The sequence below is a fragment of the Austrofundulus limnaeus genome, unplaced genomic scaffold (genome assembly GCF_001266775.1).
Source record: "Austrofundulus limnaeus strain Quisiro unplaced genomic scaffold, Austrofundulus_limnaeus-1.0 Scaffold228, whole genome shotgun sequence".
Lineage (NCBI taxonomy): Eukaryota > Metazoa > Chordata > Actinopteri > Cyprinodontiformes > Rivulidae > Austrofundulus > Austrofundulus limnaeus.
The window spans coordinates 318,142-333,947 of NW_013952630.1; the positions used below are offsets into that span (position 1 = coordinate 318,142).

Below are 15,806 nucleotides of genomic sequence, written 5' to 3' on the forward strand. Positions count from 1 at the left end.
ATATATATATCAGCACTGATGTGTTGAAATATATATATTTCAACACTAATTCATAGATATAGCTACCTCCATCAGTCTGGTATTTATTTACATAGATTTTGTGGATATTTGGAAATGCTAAGACCAGCAGCTGGCCCTTCTGGACCAGTCTACTCAGTCATGAGTTATACAGTAAATATGTGCCAAAAAATTGACAATGAAACAAGTATTTTTTTTGTAACAGAATCTGCTGCCTCAGCAATTTTAGATCTTATTTTTTTTCTTTACTGGAGTACATATAACTGCAAACATTTCACAAGTTTTAAAGGCTTTTATTGACAGCTGCATTAAGTTTATGCAAAAAGTCAATACTTGCTGTCCTGGCCCTTCTTTTTCACAACCTCTGCAATTTTGCCCTGGCAAGCTGTCAATCAACCTCTGGGTCCAAATCCTGACTAATGGCAGCCAATAAAATATTTGTTATAAATACTAATTTAGCCAGTTATTACTTCCATTTTTTCTTAAGATTTGTCAATTTCTGTTTTCCTTTTCTTCACCTGCCTCTTGAGGAATGACCATAAATTGTTTAGGAGAAAAAAGTCTGGAGTTTTAGCCCAAAAACCCTGCTGTTTTGTTTCCTGAGACAATTAGTGGCATGGTCCTCCATCACACTGAAAGAGGCATTGTTCGTCACCAAACTGTTTTCCAATAGTTGGGAGAAGTTGCTTTTGAAAAATGTTTTGGTATCTTTTCTTTATTCTTAGGATTTATTTTGACCCTTACAACCGTCCCTAGGCTAAGAAGCAACCCCACACATGAATGGTTTTAGGAAGCTTGATTGTTTGCATGACGTATGACTCATGGTGGTGCACATCTTTTCTTCTTCAATTTTTTACCCAAATGGAAAAGAAGTTTCTTCAGAGAAAATGACTTTACACCAGTCCTGAGCAGTCTAATACCTGTCCTTTTTATTGTATTTATTTATTTATTTATTTTTACGCAGAATATCAGTTTGTCCCTGATGCTTGTTCATTTATTGAGGAGAATCGGCATCTTTGCTTCCCCCCCTTGACACCAGGCTGCCCTCCACAAGTCTGTGCCTCACTGTGCGAGCAGAAGCACTCACACCTGCCTGCTGCCGTCTCTAGCTCTGCACTGGTAGTGCCCAATCCTGCAGCTCCTTTCCCCTTCCAAGGCATCCAGTCTGCTCTTAGGATTTAATCAGCATGACAAAATGATCTCCAGCTCATGTTAACGAGAAGCTCACTGAAAAGATGCAGCAGTTCCTTTAGTGGAAAAACTAAAATACAGCGGAGTAATATTTCAAGATTTTTCTTTGTTTCATGGCAAAACAAGGGACTTTGCAATTTGTTGCATTTCTTTGATAACTCATAATAACAATCTGGAATGTATAGGAATATTGTGACATTAATATTTGTCACTCAATACTTTCAAAACCTAGGAAAGAAATTCTAGCTCATTATTGGGTGGGACAGTAAACAGGAAGTTTGTTTTAATGGTACTTTTTTGGGGGGTGGAAATATAACATACAGTCAAATGTTGTAAAATGATTAAAATTAATAATACATTCATTACTGTGTTCACAAGATTGACAAGTTGCAGTCTCTCTGTAGACATCCAACACATTCTCACTCCCGAGTCGTCACATATTGACGTTTTTCAAAGGTCCCTTTGCGTCCAATTTTGACGCATCAGGTACCCCCCTCGCGTCAGTCCTTGCCGCCCGCGGCTTTTCCGGGTTGCGCCACCAGGGGTCTTTGGGTCGGGGGTCTGAGGTTAACATTAGGGATCAGGATAAATGGTTAAGTTTAGGGACTGGGGTCAGGGATAGGATGTCTACAGTGAACATTAGGTAATTTTAGGCTTTGCAACACGTAGTTGCCATGAATTTCCTACATTTTCTAAAAATGGTTAATTTTACGTATCAGGGTTAATGGTTAATTTTAGGTACTAGGGTCTGGGACAGGATGTCTAAAGTGAATACACGTAATTTCACGATTTGGGACGGTAGTATTTGTGCATTTTCTACACTTTGAAAAATTACGACAACAGATTCCGCCCCATCCCGTCAAAATATGACGCAAGGGGGGTACCTGATGCGTCAAAATTGGACGCAAAGGGACCTTTGAAAAACGTCAATATGTGACGACTCGGGAGTGAGAATGGGTTGAGACATCATGTGACTGACAGTATAAACTTATTCTCCACTCTACAAAGCTGTAAAGCTATATACTATAAGAACAGATTGCTGAACATCTGACATGCATCCAAACACAAAGATAAAGTCCACAAAGAAAGTAATCAAGTCTGCAGGGAGAACGGGGCATTGACTGACTTTAGATGTTCATATGTCCATATAAACATGCAAAAAATTAAAACAATAATAAAAAAAAGCATGCTGTGGTCCTATTAAAGAGTTTTAATGTGATTACTCTGCAGAGTATGTTTAGTAATCACACCAAAAAATTATTTCTCTAAATATATACATACATTTATTTTGGTTTGGGAATAAAATAAATGTTTTTTTTGTATTACCTCAGTGCTGTATGTTTTTATGCTTACTGATATACTGAAAGTATAGTTTCCTCAACTTAATCATTGGGGGGCAATGTTTGCGTTTCCAAAACTGGGGCTGTCCTGCACCCCATGGATTTCCGCTTAAGAGCTTTGGGTGTGCATTTTGTTTTTGTCTAAAAACACAAAAGAAAACAACACATGTTTTAGTTCCCTAGCCTGTCAAAATGACCAAGAGTGGGTACTCCCAAAAACAAATTTGCAGGAGTTTTTGCAAGCAAACATAATTTTAGACCTTTACATTGACACCGATTTTATATTTTCTGCTTTTTTAGCAGAAATATGATGATATTCCTGCCAAAAGGACAGTACTCCCAAGCTGCCCCTGGCACATTGCTGCTGCTTCTATCTGGGCGAGCAAATTACCATAAAAATCTATCTATTTAAGCTTGCATTTCAAAACTGATAGAAGTGTGAAGGTTTAACATTTGCATGAAGCTTCATGAAATGTTTGGGAAAGAACTTGTTTTAAGACGGCTGCAATCCTCTTCATCCTTGTCTGTATTCAGACTTATCAGACGTGGCGTCTTCTCCAAATAGAGGAAGATCAAATAACTATCTACAAGAGGTAGGACATTGTTTCTAAAGAACGTTCCTTCATAATAGCTGAATTTTTTCTTTAAGAAAACCTGATTTGTTTTTTCTTTCTGAAACAATACATTTTCTTCCCTAAACTTGCCACTTTAGGGTATATTAATTGCATCACCTATGTACACATTCAGACATTGAAAACAAAAAAAAAAATTGAATGTGTAATAGGAGATACCAGAGAATTCAGGAGGCAGTGAGAGCTGAAACAGAAAGAAAGAAACATGAGGTGTGCGTATCTAGCCGGAAGCATCAATGGGATTGATTATTATGTCCTGGAGTCTGCTGGAGCTTAGAGCTCTGAGTTAACACCAAAGAGTACAAACACAAACTCCAATGAATAAATAACTGAATTTAGATCCCCTTATGTGAATGATGAAACAAGACGGAGTGCAAACAAAAAAAAAAATGTTACACAGAATGACTTTATGCATCTTTGTTGAAGCAATCATCAGAACAAACAACCCATAATACTCCAAAGAAATAAGGACTAAAAGTAGAATATAAACTTGATTTTTTTTATTTACTTGTTTGTTGTAGAAGAGCTGTAGTGTCTGACAAACTAGCCAGAGTCAGTGTCCCAGAAGGACAATCTGAAACAGCTCAGTCTTTGTTTCTGCTTGTCCTTGGGAAAGAAATAACTTTTTCATTGTTTTTTTTTTATTCAGATGTTTTGTTTATTTTATTAGACAACTTTAATCTTCTCAGTCATTTTAAACCCACAGCCTAACAGTTTTAATTGTATAGTTTGATATGTTTTTTTGCACAATTCCACATGAGTTTGAAACCCTGTAAAAAAAGGGAAAAATAAAATTGTGTTTGCCACCGTGTTGCGTCACCTCTATTGAATGACACTGTAAGCGTTCAGTAAACCGGGCGTCCAACTGTGAAAGCTTTGAAAGCAAAATGTCTCCCATTGTTGCTTTGCGAAATCTAACACCCATTTACCATTCTGGCACCTTGTTTTCTTTTTTAGAACAGAGGCAATGTTTTCAGTGGGTGATGGGTCATTACTGCAGACAGGCCATCTTAGTGCTTGTCACACAGCATTTCTTTGACTCTCTGAGTCTTCACAGATGTGCTGTCCATGTTTTATGCATTATTGCAGCCCCCTTCAAAGATTGGTGCTGCTGTTTTTAAACAGAGCTCTGATAACAAGCTAAATGCCACTTTTTTTCAGGTTTAGGTTATTGTTGTTCCCTGTATGTGGGCAAAGATCATCTCTTGGTCGAATGGCTCATCTTTCAATAGAAACAAGAAAATGTGCACATAAAATACCAATGTTTGCCTCACATCACTGGCTTCCTACTCATAAAACTGATGTCAAGAATGTAATGTTGATTTTAAGTTTTTCTTTTTTGTTTGGCCTCAGTGTGCGTACTACTGGTATAATGATACATGCATTTGTACTGTGATGATTCAGTACAGACATTTTTGATGAATACAGTGAACTGATGACAATTACATCAGTCACAGGCGATCACATTTTGTTTACCTGCATTTTGCTAACTTTTCCAACAGAAAACAAGCAAAGACAGATATTATCGAGACACTCTACTAAACAAGACATGGTTATTTCAGAACAACACACAGAAGCTTGAAATTGTGTGGGAAGATACAGCGGGTAAAATAAGTATTGAACACGTCAACATTTTTCTCAGTAAATATATTACTAGAGGAGCTAATGTCATGAAACTTTCACCAGATGTCGGTAACAACCCAAGTGATCCATACATACAAAGAAATCAAACCATAAATGTCCAGAAATTAAGTTATTTCAGTGGCCGGAATTCCTAACCAGATGCCCGAGCCACCTCAACTGGCTCCTCTCGACGTGGAGGAGCAGCTGCTCTATTCTGAGTCGCTCCTGGCTGACTGAGCTTCTCACCCTATCTCTAAGGGAGAGCCCAGACACCCTGCAGAGGAAACTCATTTCTGCCGCTTGTACACTGTAAAAAATGAAATGTTGGATTTACTTAACCATGTTACGTTACCTGGTTCCACTTAACTGAGCTGAGTAAATTCAAAGCAATATACCAGTTTTTTTTAAACCAAAGAACTTGAGTATGTTGCTTTGAATTTACTCAACTCAGTTAAGTGCAACCAGGTAACATAACAAGGTTAAGTAAATCCAACATTTCTTTTTTCGAGTGTATCCGCATTTTTTGTTTTTTCGGTCACTACCCAAAGCTCGTGACCATGGATGAGGGTAGGAACGTAAACTGACCGACAGCCGCATCATTTAAGTTATAATTTGAAACGTACTGTGGCAAGTTATTTGTACTGTATGTGAGTTTAACATCCCTGATATTAAGTGTAATTTCTTAACACTGGCACTCAGTCCTCTTAACAGTTTGAGTGTTTTTCTTTCTTTTTTCTTTTTTTGTTTGTTTGATTGATTTTTGTGTATGTTTTTTTTTTTTTGTGCATAATGTTTTGGGTTAAGCTTGGGTAGTATGATGGTATTTTTGGTGTACCTTGGTATTAAAAAATGGTGATGCTATTAAAAAAAGACAGATGTGTATTAATCACATGAGCTGATGTGCCATATTTTCACAAGGCTGGTATGAAAAGGGACTGTCAAAAGTATTGTCAATGTATGTATGTATGTATGTATGTATGTATGTATGTATGTATGTATGTATGTATGTATGTATGTATGTATGTATGTATGTATGTATGTATATTTGTTTGTATGCACGTGATATTTTCTTAAGCAATAACAATTTGGATACCCTTCCTGGTCTGTGGGTTACTTTGTACACATATCATTGTTACACCTTCAAGTTTTGCACATTTCACAGCGCAAAAGCTTATCTGGTGTGTCAGAGGTGTGTGATTTACCTGGGTGAAAGTATTGTCAACCAGGTCATTTTCAGCAGCTCGGCGGCTCTTTGACGCTTCAGGAGGGCACTGCAAGCAATCAGGACACAGAATGATAAGGCAGAAATAACAGACTACTGGTTGACAAACTGCAATGTGCCAGTCATTCTGTGAGGCTGTGCTTGAACACACTGACATGCTAAGATTTTCAGAGTCACAACAGGGGTGCTTTGTGTTTCACAGAAAAAAAAAAGTGATTTCTCATCATCGCTACATGAAATGTGTATTGGCACAAAATGAATCTTGCATTTGCAGAAAATAACGTGAGCAGGTGCATTTCCTTCCCTCATCGCTGCCCCTCAAAGAGACTGAAAATATAGATGATTTCCAGCAGGAGGTATATGATCATACTAGCAGTGGTTAAAAATTGCACAAAGACAAAAGTGCAAAAGGAAAAATAAATTCATTTTAATTTTTGAAAAAAAAATACGTATATATTATTGGGAAAACCAAGCTTCACTGTGTACCCTACTGGGTTAGAGCAAAACAAATGAAAGATTAGGCAACTCTCAGATATACATAACATAAAAAAACAAGACAACTTTTATAAATGTATGAAATCCTGATATTTCTTTTTAAAATCAAATTAACATGTTGTTACATATTTTTGGTCAAATATTTCCAAAGACGTACCATTGCATTTGTGTTTTTTTTTTATTTTTTACTTTATTTTGTTTTTTATATATATATAATCTGAATACTTATACAACCTACAACAGTTTTTGAAAAAAAACATTCATACAAGGTAAACATTATAGGCAAAAGCTCAATAATATACATATACAGTATCCTCTGTAATATTTGTCTCTTGGCATGTTTCAGCTTAACTGCATACATTTTGTAGCCTTCAACACATTTCTTTCCTGATTTCATCTGTTCTTTTGACGACTTTTAAGCTTAATCACAACCTATTTTATACATTCAGAAACCGGTTTCAGTGTTTTGTTCGAACTGTCCTGTTGGGACACCTATGTATTTATGTCCAAGCCTTAACCTTTTCATAAAGACCTCCACATACTTCATCTGAACTGCCAAAATCGTCTCTCATTGTCACAGCTGGATAACGAAAATTGTGTCATTTTGATCACAGCTTTGAGTCTTTTGCCCCTTCTTGTCACAACCCAGCAGCAAAATCTTCCACTATCCTTCACATAAAAAATCATTATCTGAAGTTTGTGAGCATGTAGGTTTATGCTGACAGCGCTTCGACACTGCAATTTGCTTCAATTACTCAATTCAGAATTTCACTGATGTACCCAGAAACGGACATTTATGAACATAATCAAATGACCAAAAGCTTATAAATGGAAATAAAACTGATGTTATCCCAACAACAGTGATGCTTTAACCAGGAAACAGTTGGTGATAAATAATGCCAAATATCTGAGTATTTTTATGGTGTACAGACTCCAGCAGGGGGAAAAAATCTGTGATGTATACTGCAGTGGGAGGGCTTTCCCAGAAGCTTGGCATGGTGTGACTTAGGCTACGTTCACACTGCAGGTCTTAATGCTCAGTTCCGATTTTTTGAAAAAATCTGATCTTTTTGTGTGAACGTTCACATTACATTTTAAATGTGACCTGCATCAGACCCCTGTGTGAACGCCACACAACACTGATGTGACACGCATGCGCAGTAAAAGACGTGACGTCTCATCAGCCGGCTTGTTTGTTTACAGAGCTAGCATGGATGCTACATTTTGCACATCGAATCAGAAGTTGTTGTTTAATCAGAGCCGATTAAATAATTATCTGATCTGCTTCTTTAGTTCAGTGTTTATATCTGAACCTGCCTCTGACCGGGATGCTCCAGTGAAGCTTTTTTTTTTTGAATGAAACTACGAGCTGGAAAAAAGTATCGACCGAGTATCTAACTTTAGGATCGATACTCTCCGCGACCCAGGCTGGACATCGTTATTATCATACTATCTACGTGGAAAATGAAAAGTAAAAAGATGAAGCAACTGGACTTGTGTTTTGGAGCTGTAAACACACGGAGCTACAGATTTAAACAGCGTGACTTGAGGTTAGTGTCTTATCGATCCTTCACCTCCTCCTGATGAAAAGGCCGGAGGAATGTGACATGAGCGTTCACACTGCAGTCACTTTGAAAACATCAGATATTTATCCGATTTAAAACCACATACTGAAACGGCCTGGGTCGGATTTGAAAAAATCGGATTTGTCTCGTTCAGACTGTCATAAAAAAATCGGATTTGTCTCGTTCAGACTGTCATAAAAAAATCGGAGATGAGTCAGATGGGTCAAAAAAATCTGATTTGGGTCGGATTAGCCTGCAGTGTGAATGAAGCTTTAGGAACTATGAAAGCTGTGTGTGAAAACTAACATAGAAAAACCACATGACTGCGTATACACTGCTTCATATCAAGTCTAATGGGCCCCCCACCCCTCCAAATAAATAAATAAATAAATATTTTTGTAGTATTCCATCCATTTTGTGCAAAGCGCCTGAAGCACAGCATATATCATAATCCTTGACAGTTAGTAAAGTGTCCTTAGATTTAAAAGTTTTATCTTGACACTGCAAAACACATCTCTTGCAAAGTGCCAATAGTTTGTTTTACTTTTTTTAGCCAATGAATACAATAACTAAAAATAGACTGAAAAAAGGCCAAGTTTGGCACAATTCTGACCACATGTTGTCTTGAGACACCGAATGTATTCATGAAACCCAGTTCCAAAATTCAAATCATCATGCTCTATCACTGTCAGCAAAACAATGAACTTATAACAACCCCTTCATTTGCATTTTGAAGTGTTTCTGCCACCACATCTGTGTGTTTAGGATTTTGCACACTTCCTCATCCCACCTCCTAACTAAAATTTAAAATGCTGCTTGGAGGGAGCCCTGCAGCACACATGCCACAAGCCAATAGAGAAAAGAGATTTCCTCCTCCAGGCCCCTCTAATCAATTTTTTTTTACAGCACAAGTCCCTCTTGCACAGGACTTCATTTTCAGAAATCTGAAGGCGCTTCTCACCCTGTTCGTGTATCTCCTTCAAATTCATTCAGTAATGGAAAAAAAAGAGCACATACAGACACATAAACACAGACACCCTGAAGAAATATGCGAATAAGTTGACTGGAAGCAAAAATGTCTTTTATCTTAAAAATAAACCAGAGAAGTGGCTTTTCGCAATTCTTCTCATACCTGAACTGACTGCTGCACTGTTATTAATCCAATGCATCTGTTTTAGATTTGTTAAGGCTTTGATCTGAGGTTTGCACGCAATGAATAAAAATACACGAAGAAAGGGACGAGTTGGATGAGCAAATCATAGAAAAAAGATACTGTGTAGAAAATGAAATTCTTTAACGCAAAACCCCTTTAATTAGATTAATATTTAAAGAATGTTCATTTCACGGCTGTTGAAACATACACAAATTGGGATATGTCTAAGTTCTGAATGACCTGTACTATATTTATGTTAAAAACTTTGGAAAAAAGGAGGACAATAAAAAAACTGACTTAGGTAACTGAAGGATTTCTACATTAATAGGTTCCTTTCCATGTTAAATTTATGAATATACTTATTGTTGTTTGACAGTTGTTAACATATTTAATGGAAAAACATGAAAAATAAATCAATGTTAACAAGACAATGGGCCTCATACAAAAACCATTCGTACGCACAGATTTGTTCTTAAGTTGTGCGTACGAGTGATTTAGGAGAATTTGTGGCATTCACCAATGTTTTCGTATTCTAAGATTTTCTTCGATACGACCAAAATTTACGAGTGGTCCAGACCTGTCGTATATTTTACGAGCAGTCAGTCTGCTGTTATCCAGACAGATTTTCTTCATTAATAACTTTATATTTCGTTAGTTTGAAGATATTTTGAGTTGAAAATAAATCACACTCCATAATTATGTTGACAATAGGCTATTCTGCTTGAATTAGAGTTATAATTTTAAATGTAATAATTTAGACTAACAATATAAATTGTCCGTCCGGCCGGCTTATCCGCTATCGGTGCGGGGGGCAGCTGCAGAAAGACCCCGCTCTCCCCAGCGACACCTTCCAGCTCGTCCAGGGGGACTCCGAGACGTTCCCAGGCCAGAGGGGATACATAACACCTCCAGCGAGTCCTTGATTTAACACAGTTGTTTATACTTTTAGCAGCTCATTTTATTCCACAGCTGACCTGCTAAAAATGACAGATTTTCTTTTCTGGATCTCTGACAGACAGACTTCAATCTCTGAACTCATAAAGTTTTTCTTTTATAGTTTTCACTGTCATTTTCATGAATGAACACTTCCTTGTATCTGAGGCAGGATACAGCCTTATATGGTGTTTTTGGGGTGGTGATTATGCTAATCTCCTCTCGCGTGCACGAGCAGCTGGATAGAACAGGTGTTATTTACGCAGCTCATTTACACACTTTTCCTGAAGATAGAAGAGTTTGTTGAATCTGACGTGACATGTTCGTACGAACCCTTTGTACGAACAAAAGTAAGAGAAATTTAGGATAAGAATACGAACATGTTCTTGCATGAGGCCCAATGTTCTTAAAAAGTTGAGTCATGTCCTATGGATGGGTTCTTTTTTGTTGAAACGTTTCCTCTCTTCTCCAATATTCTTCAGTCTGAAGAGTTGTAGGTAAACTCAACCTTAAAAAAATACTTATGCATAGTGGATTAACAAGGGTTTTGGTGGCAACTAAAAATGGTTGTGCACAGGCAAAAGAGGACCATCAGCCTAACAACTGATCATTAGCACTGGGCATTATAGCGGTTTGTACTGAAAACGGATTTTGTTTTATTTTGTTATGATATGCATTTTCTGAATTCTGGCATTCTGGTTTAAATAGCCTGAGGACGTTCAGAACGTTAGGTCTCGCTCGCCAGTGAACTGTTTCATGGGGGACACTTTTCCTCGCAGCACCGCTATGTGCATTAGCAAGCTAATGTTATTGCTGGAGCTGCTTCTAAATAACTGGTGGCAGGTGGTGATTTCACTGCTTTGGGGGATTCTGGGGGAAGTGGTTTTGTATCAGGATTTTGTTTAAGAGTCAACCTAACACAAAGTGATAGACCCGATGATCTTTCATACCGAAATGCGTGACTACTGTCTACAGCCAGACAAATATGGTACTAAATTACTGTAATTACTAAGTAATTGTATATTAAATTATTTTACTTACATGTAAATGCTAGATAATTGAATGGTAATTGGAGGACTGTAAAAGAAAGGCTTATTCATTTCCCTACATTCTTTGAAGATGCATTTTTAATGTTGGATGACTGACACCTCTTCGTCTATCTGGTAGATTAGTATCTTAGGACAAGGTTATGGAAATGGTGAGGCCATTGGAGACAATTTCAGGAATGTTTTACAAATATGCTCAAATCTAGCTCGAAGAGCTTGTGGAGGTCATGGAAAATGAAGCATGGTTATAGTCCAGCTGGAAGGGAACCTAAAACATCAGCTGACTGGCAGCCAATTCATGATGTCCCATCAGTGAATCAGTTCTCACTATATTAACAGACAACTGCCCTGCGTATGTTCAGATCCAATCAAGCGGCAATGAAGAGAGAAAATGCTATTCTTAGTTTTCTAGTTTTTTTGTTTGTTTTTTATACAAATGTAATGAAACATTTATTATTGGCAAAGGTGATAGGTATAATAGTCCCTCCTCAGAAGGAGCCAATCACATCGATCCAAATGATCCAGCTACTTTTTTAGATTTTTCACAATAAACAACAAACTTCAAATATGTGGAAAAATATTTTTTTTAAAAGGAAAATAAAACACATCAATACCATGCTTTAGGTGAAAATGTTGATTACTCTGCAATGTTGTTCATTTTCGTTATATTATGACACTTTGAACAAACGTTTGAACGGTTTAAAGAGTCTAAATAAGTAGCTGGAATAAAACATTTTAATGCTTACATTTGGGATAAATTCTCAAAGGTTTTAAAATGTTTTCTTTTTTATATCAGATTTCAAACTAATAATACAGAACCTTGGTGATTAAATAGATAATTAAACTTGAATGGTAATTTATTAAGATTTGAATAAATAAATATCATTACTGTTCTAAAGATGATTAACAAGGAAAACTCTAAAATTATATTTTAATTAAAACAGTATCCTATTCAACAGCCATTTTTTAAAATATTGAATTTAAAGACAGAGAGAAACTAGTATTTTCTCTGCATATCCTCACTGTTTTTGTTTTAAAGGCTTCCAGTCTTACCTGAGCACCAGGAATCTCACAGCAAGTCTCTTGAATGGCAAGCGAAGGGTCACAGTACAGCGTCACCTGCTGAATATCCATCTGTGAAAAGAAAGCAGGAGGCGAAAGGAAGAGAGCTGTTAGGGTGGAAGGTGTTTTGCATGCAGAGCTTTGAGTTGTCTGTTTTATTTATTTTATATGTTTAAATGAGGTAGTAAACATGGCTAAAAGCCAATTAATCTCTCATTTATATAAATCATTGGGAAAGCTGTTTGTTTGGTGAATCACCTGAGTGTGTTTGTGTGCATCTTTGTAGACCTATGAACACTTCCTTTCAGCACTAACAAAGATTATTTTTTTTTACATTTTAACTACCTGTAAGCCATTTTACCAATTAATATTGTTCATAACCCAAGCTCAGTCTTGGAATGTTTTATGAAGTAACTCTGAGGCCATTTATCATCAGCACTGGTTCAAAAACACAACCTCAGATAGACCTGATCAGTAATGTAGAACACACACAAACACAGCTGAACATTTAAATTTACACATAGATTGAATAAACATCCTCAGTGCATTGGCTTTTGTAGGAAAGTGGCTACATCAGAAATAATTCACTTTATTCTCTATGGGCATACTGCTGTACAATGCAAAAACATCTATAATGTTTCTCTTTCTTTTCTTTTTTACACTTACACAAAGACCCCTTTCATCTGATTTTATGTTCAATTGGGTGAACAAAGTTATTTTTCAACATTTCTGAAATGATTTGCTCTACAAAAATGGAAGCAACCAAGTTTATCGTATGCTCAAATAGAAGCTTTAGATTGAATTTACATTGCATGACTGTGCTATCGCATACTATGCATTCTGTCCACTTTTTCAGATAGACCAAAGTATACAGCTCAGCTGTGATGTTTCAACACTTTATTATTTTAAGTATACAATAGTGCAGTGCTTTCAACTTTTAGCTACTTGCGGGCTGCCCAAGGGGGCCCTAAATGTGAGTTTTATGGTCTCAGTCATTCTACTGATGCATAAAATCTGCATCTATAGGATAGTTTTATTTAGGATTTTTGCCACAGTGTTGAAATGTAATCATAAAAAAACATTCTACAAGTACCATTACTTAAGTGGTGTAGCAGAGTATTTGTGATCTTTCTTTTTTTTTTTTCTTTTTTACTACACCACAGACAGATCATATTAAAAAGGAAATAAAATCATGAAAATTGGTCATAGATATGGTTGACAAAATATGTACTTTGCAACATTTTGCTAAAAGTTGTTTTCCATCTATTTTGGGGTCCATGTTTACAGACAAGTGTACCCTCTAGTTTTCTTTTTTCTTTCTTTACACAACTTTTTAAATACCAGTCTTGTAATTATACTGCATGGTAATGATACCTGCTTATAAACCAAATGATTCAAAATGTTTAAACTGTCAGCATCATATAGATGTGACTTTTGATTCAGTGAAATTAGTAAGAAAAAATAATTACACTATAATCAGTTGGGTAAAATAAATGAATAAATAAATAAATAGCTGTTTTTTGAATAATGCTAATAATTAGTGTTAATAATTAAATGCAGTTTTATGAGGCAACGTTCAACATGAGCACAAACTCTATGAATCACATCACTGATTTTTTTACATCATTTCTTTTACAATTAAAAAGTTCTATGAGGGTGCAGCAATTACTTGCACTGGTCCAGCATCTGAAGCACGAACACCCAGCAGTGTGTGTCCATCAGTTTTCGGAACTCCTCGCAGCTCAAGAGGCTTAGTCTCGATGGGCCTGCAGTCCACGTGGAGGGAGGCGGCACTGCGTTGAACACTGAGGGTCACCTTGTGCCAACGGAAGTCCATCAGAGCCTCCACACCCTCCCCAGTGAAAGCACAGCTCACTGGGTCGGCTGCAGGGTCTACCCCTGAGGCTCGTAAGGACAGGATACCTTCAGGACCACTGAGCTCCACTGAGAGCTGGGATTTGGAGGGTTAGAGACAAAAGAGAGAGTAGATGTTATGAAGACAAAGAGCTGGGCTTGTAGCAATTTAATACTGCACAAAAGTATCTTCAGATGTCTGACTTGCAGTGGATTCAACATAGAGTAATATAACATGCAGCAAACAAAGCTGTAGAACACGGTAGCAAAGATGAGTTAAAAGGAAGACATATTAATTATACACACAAGCAATACAGCCAATCAATCACCCCTAATGAGGCGACTTAACCGCCATCCATCAAATACACTAAGTATTTAAATCGGGCTTCAGACTACTAGCGATTATCGGGACTCTGAGGAACTCCAGTGCTTCATCATGGAACACATATGAATAATAATGAAGGGGAATGAAAGAGGAGAGCAGGAGATGATTGAGGGGGGGACAGACAAAGAGAGAGGGGTTGTCCAATGATAAACACTGAGAAGACAAAAGGCGACCGGGATGAAAAAGGGGGAGACAATTGAAAAGGTGTCACACAAGAAAAGAAATCGAAAGGGAAAGTGGATGACTATGCAAAAGTGGGATGAGACGGACTGAGCAAAAAAATAGAAGGGCTGATTAAAAGTTGAAAGATCGATGAAAATGGGGCTGGGATTGAGATGGGATGCATGATGGCAGGAGGGAAGTTGTCATTGTACCAAAAATACATAAATCAGTGAACGAAGAAGCAGTGAGTAAGCTGCACCTGTGGATATCCCTGCTGATCTGATATCTGAAGGAGGTAGATGGTGTCTCGAAGAGCAGCCTTTTTCAAAGCCAGGGTGAAGATCAAGGTGAATTCTTCTGGTAAGCCTTCAGGGAACACCTGACTGGAACACAGAAGTTTGCATTGATCAGATATATCAACATTCTCTATTTCCAGTGGAGGTTAAAAAACACAAACAAACAAACAAAAAACTAAAACTACAAGAACTAGGTTAAAAAGTAAACCACTTTGAGCGGTTTAAATTAGTTAATTTATGTCAAGGTTGCTGATGTCAAACTATACTTTTACTTCCAGAAGTGAAAAAAAAAATACTCCAACCTGAACAACATTCAAACTAAATTTAAATAAAACTTTAAAATAAAACAAGATAAAATAGTTTTTAAAAATGCTTTGAATGTGTGTTTTATTTAATCAAATCTAGAGCAAGTGTTTGAATTTTGTACCAAATTAAAAAAAGTGAGCTGACCTCCAGCTACAAATTATCTTTTTTTTTCAAACCATGCTCAGCAGCAGCTCACAGATCTACTTAGCAGATATTGAAATATCACCAGGATCAATACTAAAATCAAAGTATTGATACTTTGATACTTCAGTGCATTAACAAGAAAATACTTGAAAGTAATTATTGCAATCTTGTCTAAACAATATGCAGTTGGAAGGAACTACTTTTTTATTAACCCTGATGCCTTTAGTATGGACATGATTAAGTCATTACCTCGAGAAATCCATGTGAAAAATTATGTGTGAAAAACAGCCGCCCTCGGCTCAGTCAAAATTATTTTCTGGTCCTGTTATTGAACTGGCTGGTGTCCTTTGGTTTAACATATTAACACTATATATATATA

The 15,806-nt window shown here is 36.8% G+C and overlaps 1 protein-coding gene across 1 annotated transcript in view; it reads right to left on the reverse strand.

Annotated features, from left to right (window-relative positions):
- col16a1 (collagen, type XVI, alpha 1) overlaps positions 1-15,806 on the reverse strand; it is a 111,961-nt gene that overhangs the window by 62,011 nt on the left and 34,144 nt on the right. The window contains exons 5-8 of the mRNA XM_014019732.1: positions 14,941-15,064; positions 13,950-14,231; positions 12,272-12,352; positions 6,007-6,075 (exon numbers count right to left, since the gene is read on the reverse strand). Coding sequence (XP_013875186.1) covers positions 6,007-6,075; positions 12,272-12,352; positions 13,950-14,231; positions 14,941-15,064 — 556 coding nt within the window. The remainder of the gene's footprint in view (positions 1-6,006; positions 6,076-12,271; positions 12,353-13,949; positions 14,232-14,940; positions 15,065-15,806) is intronic.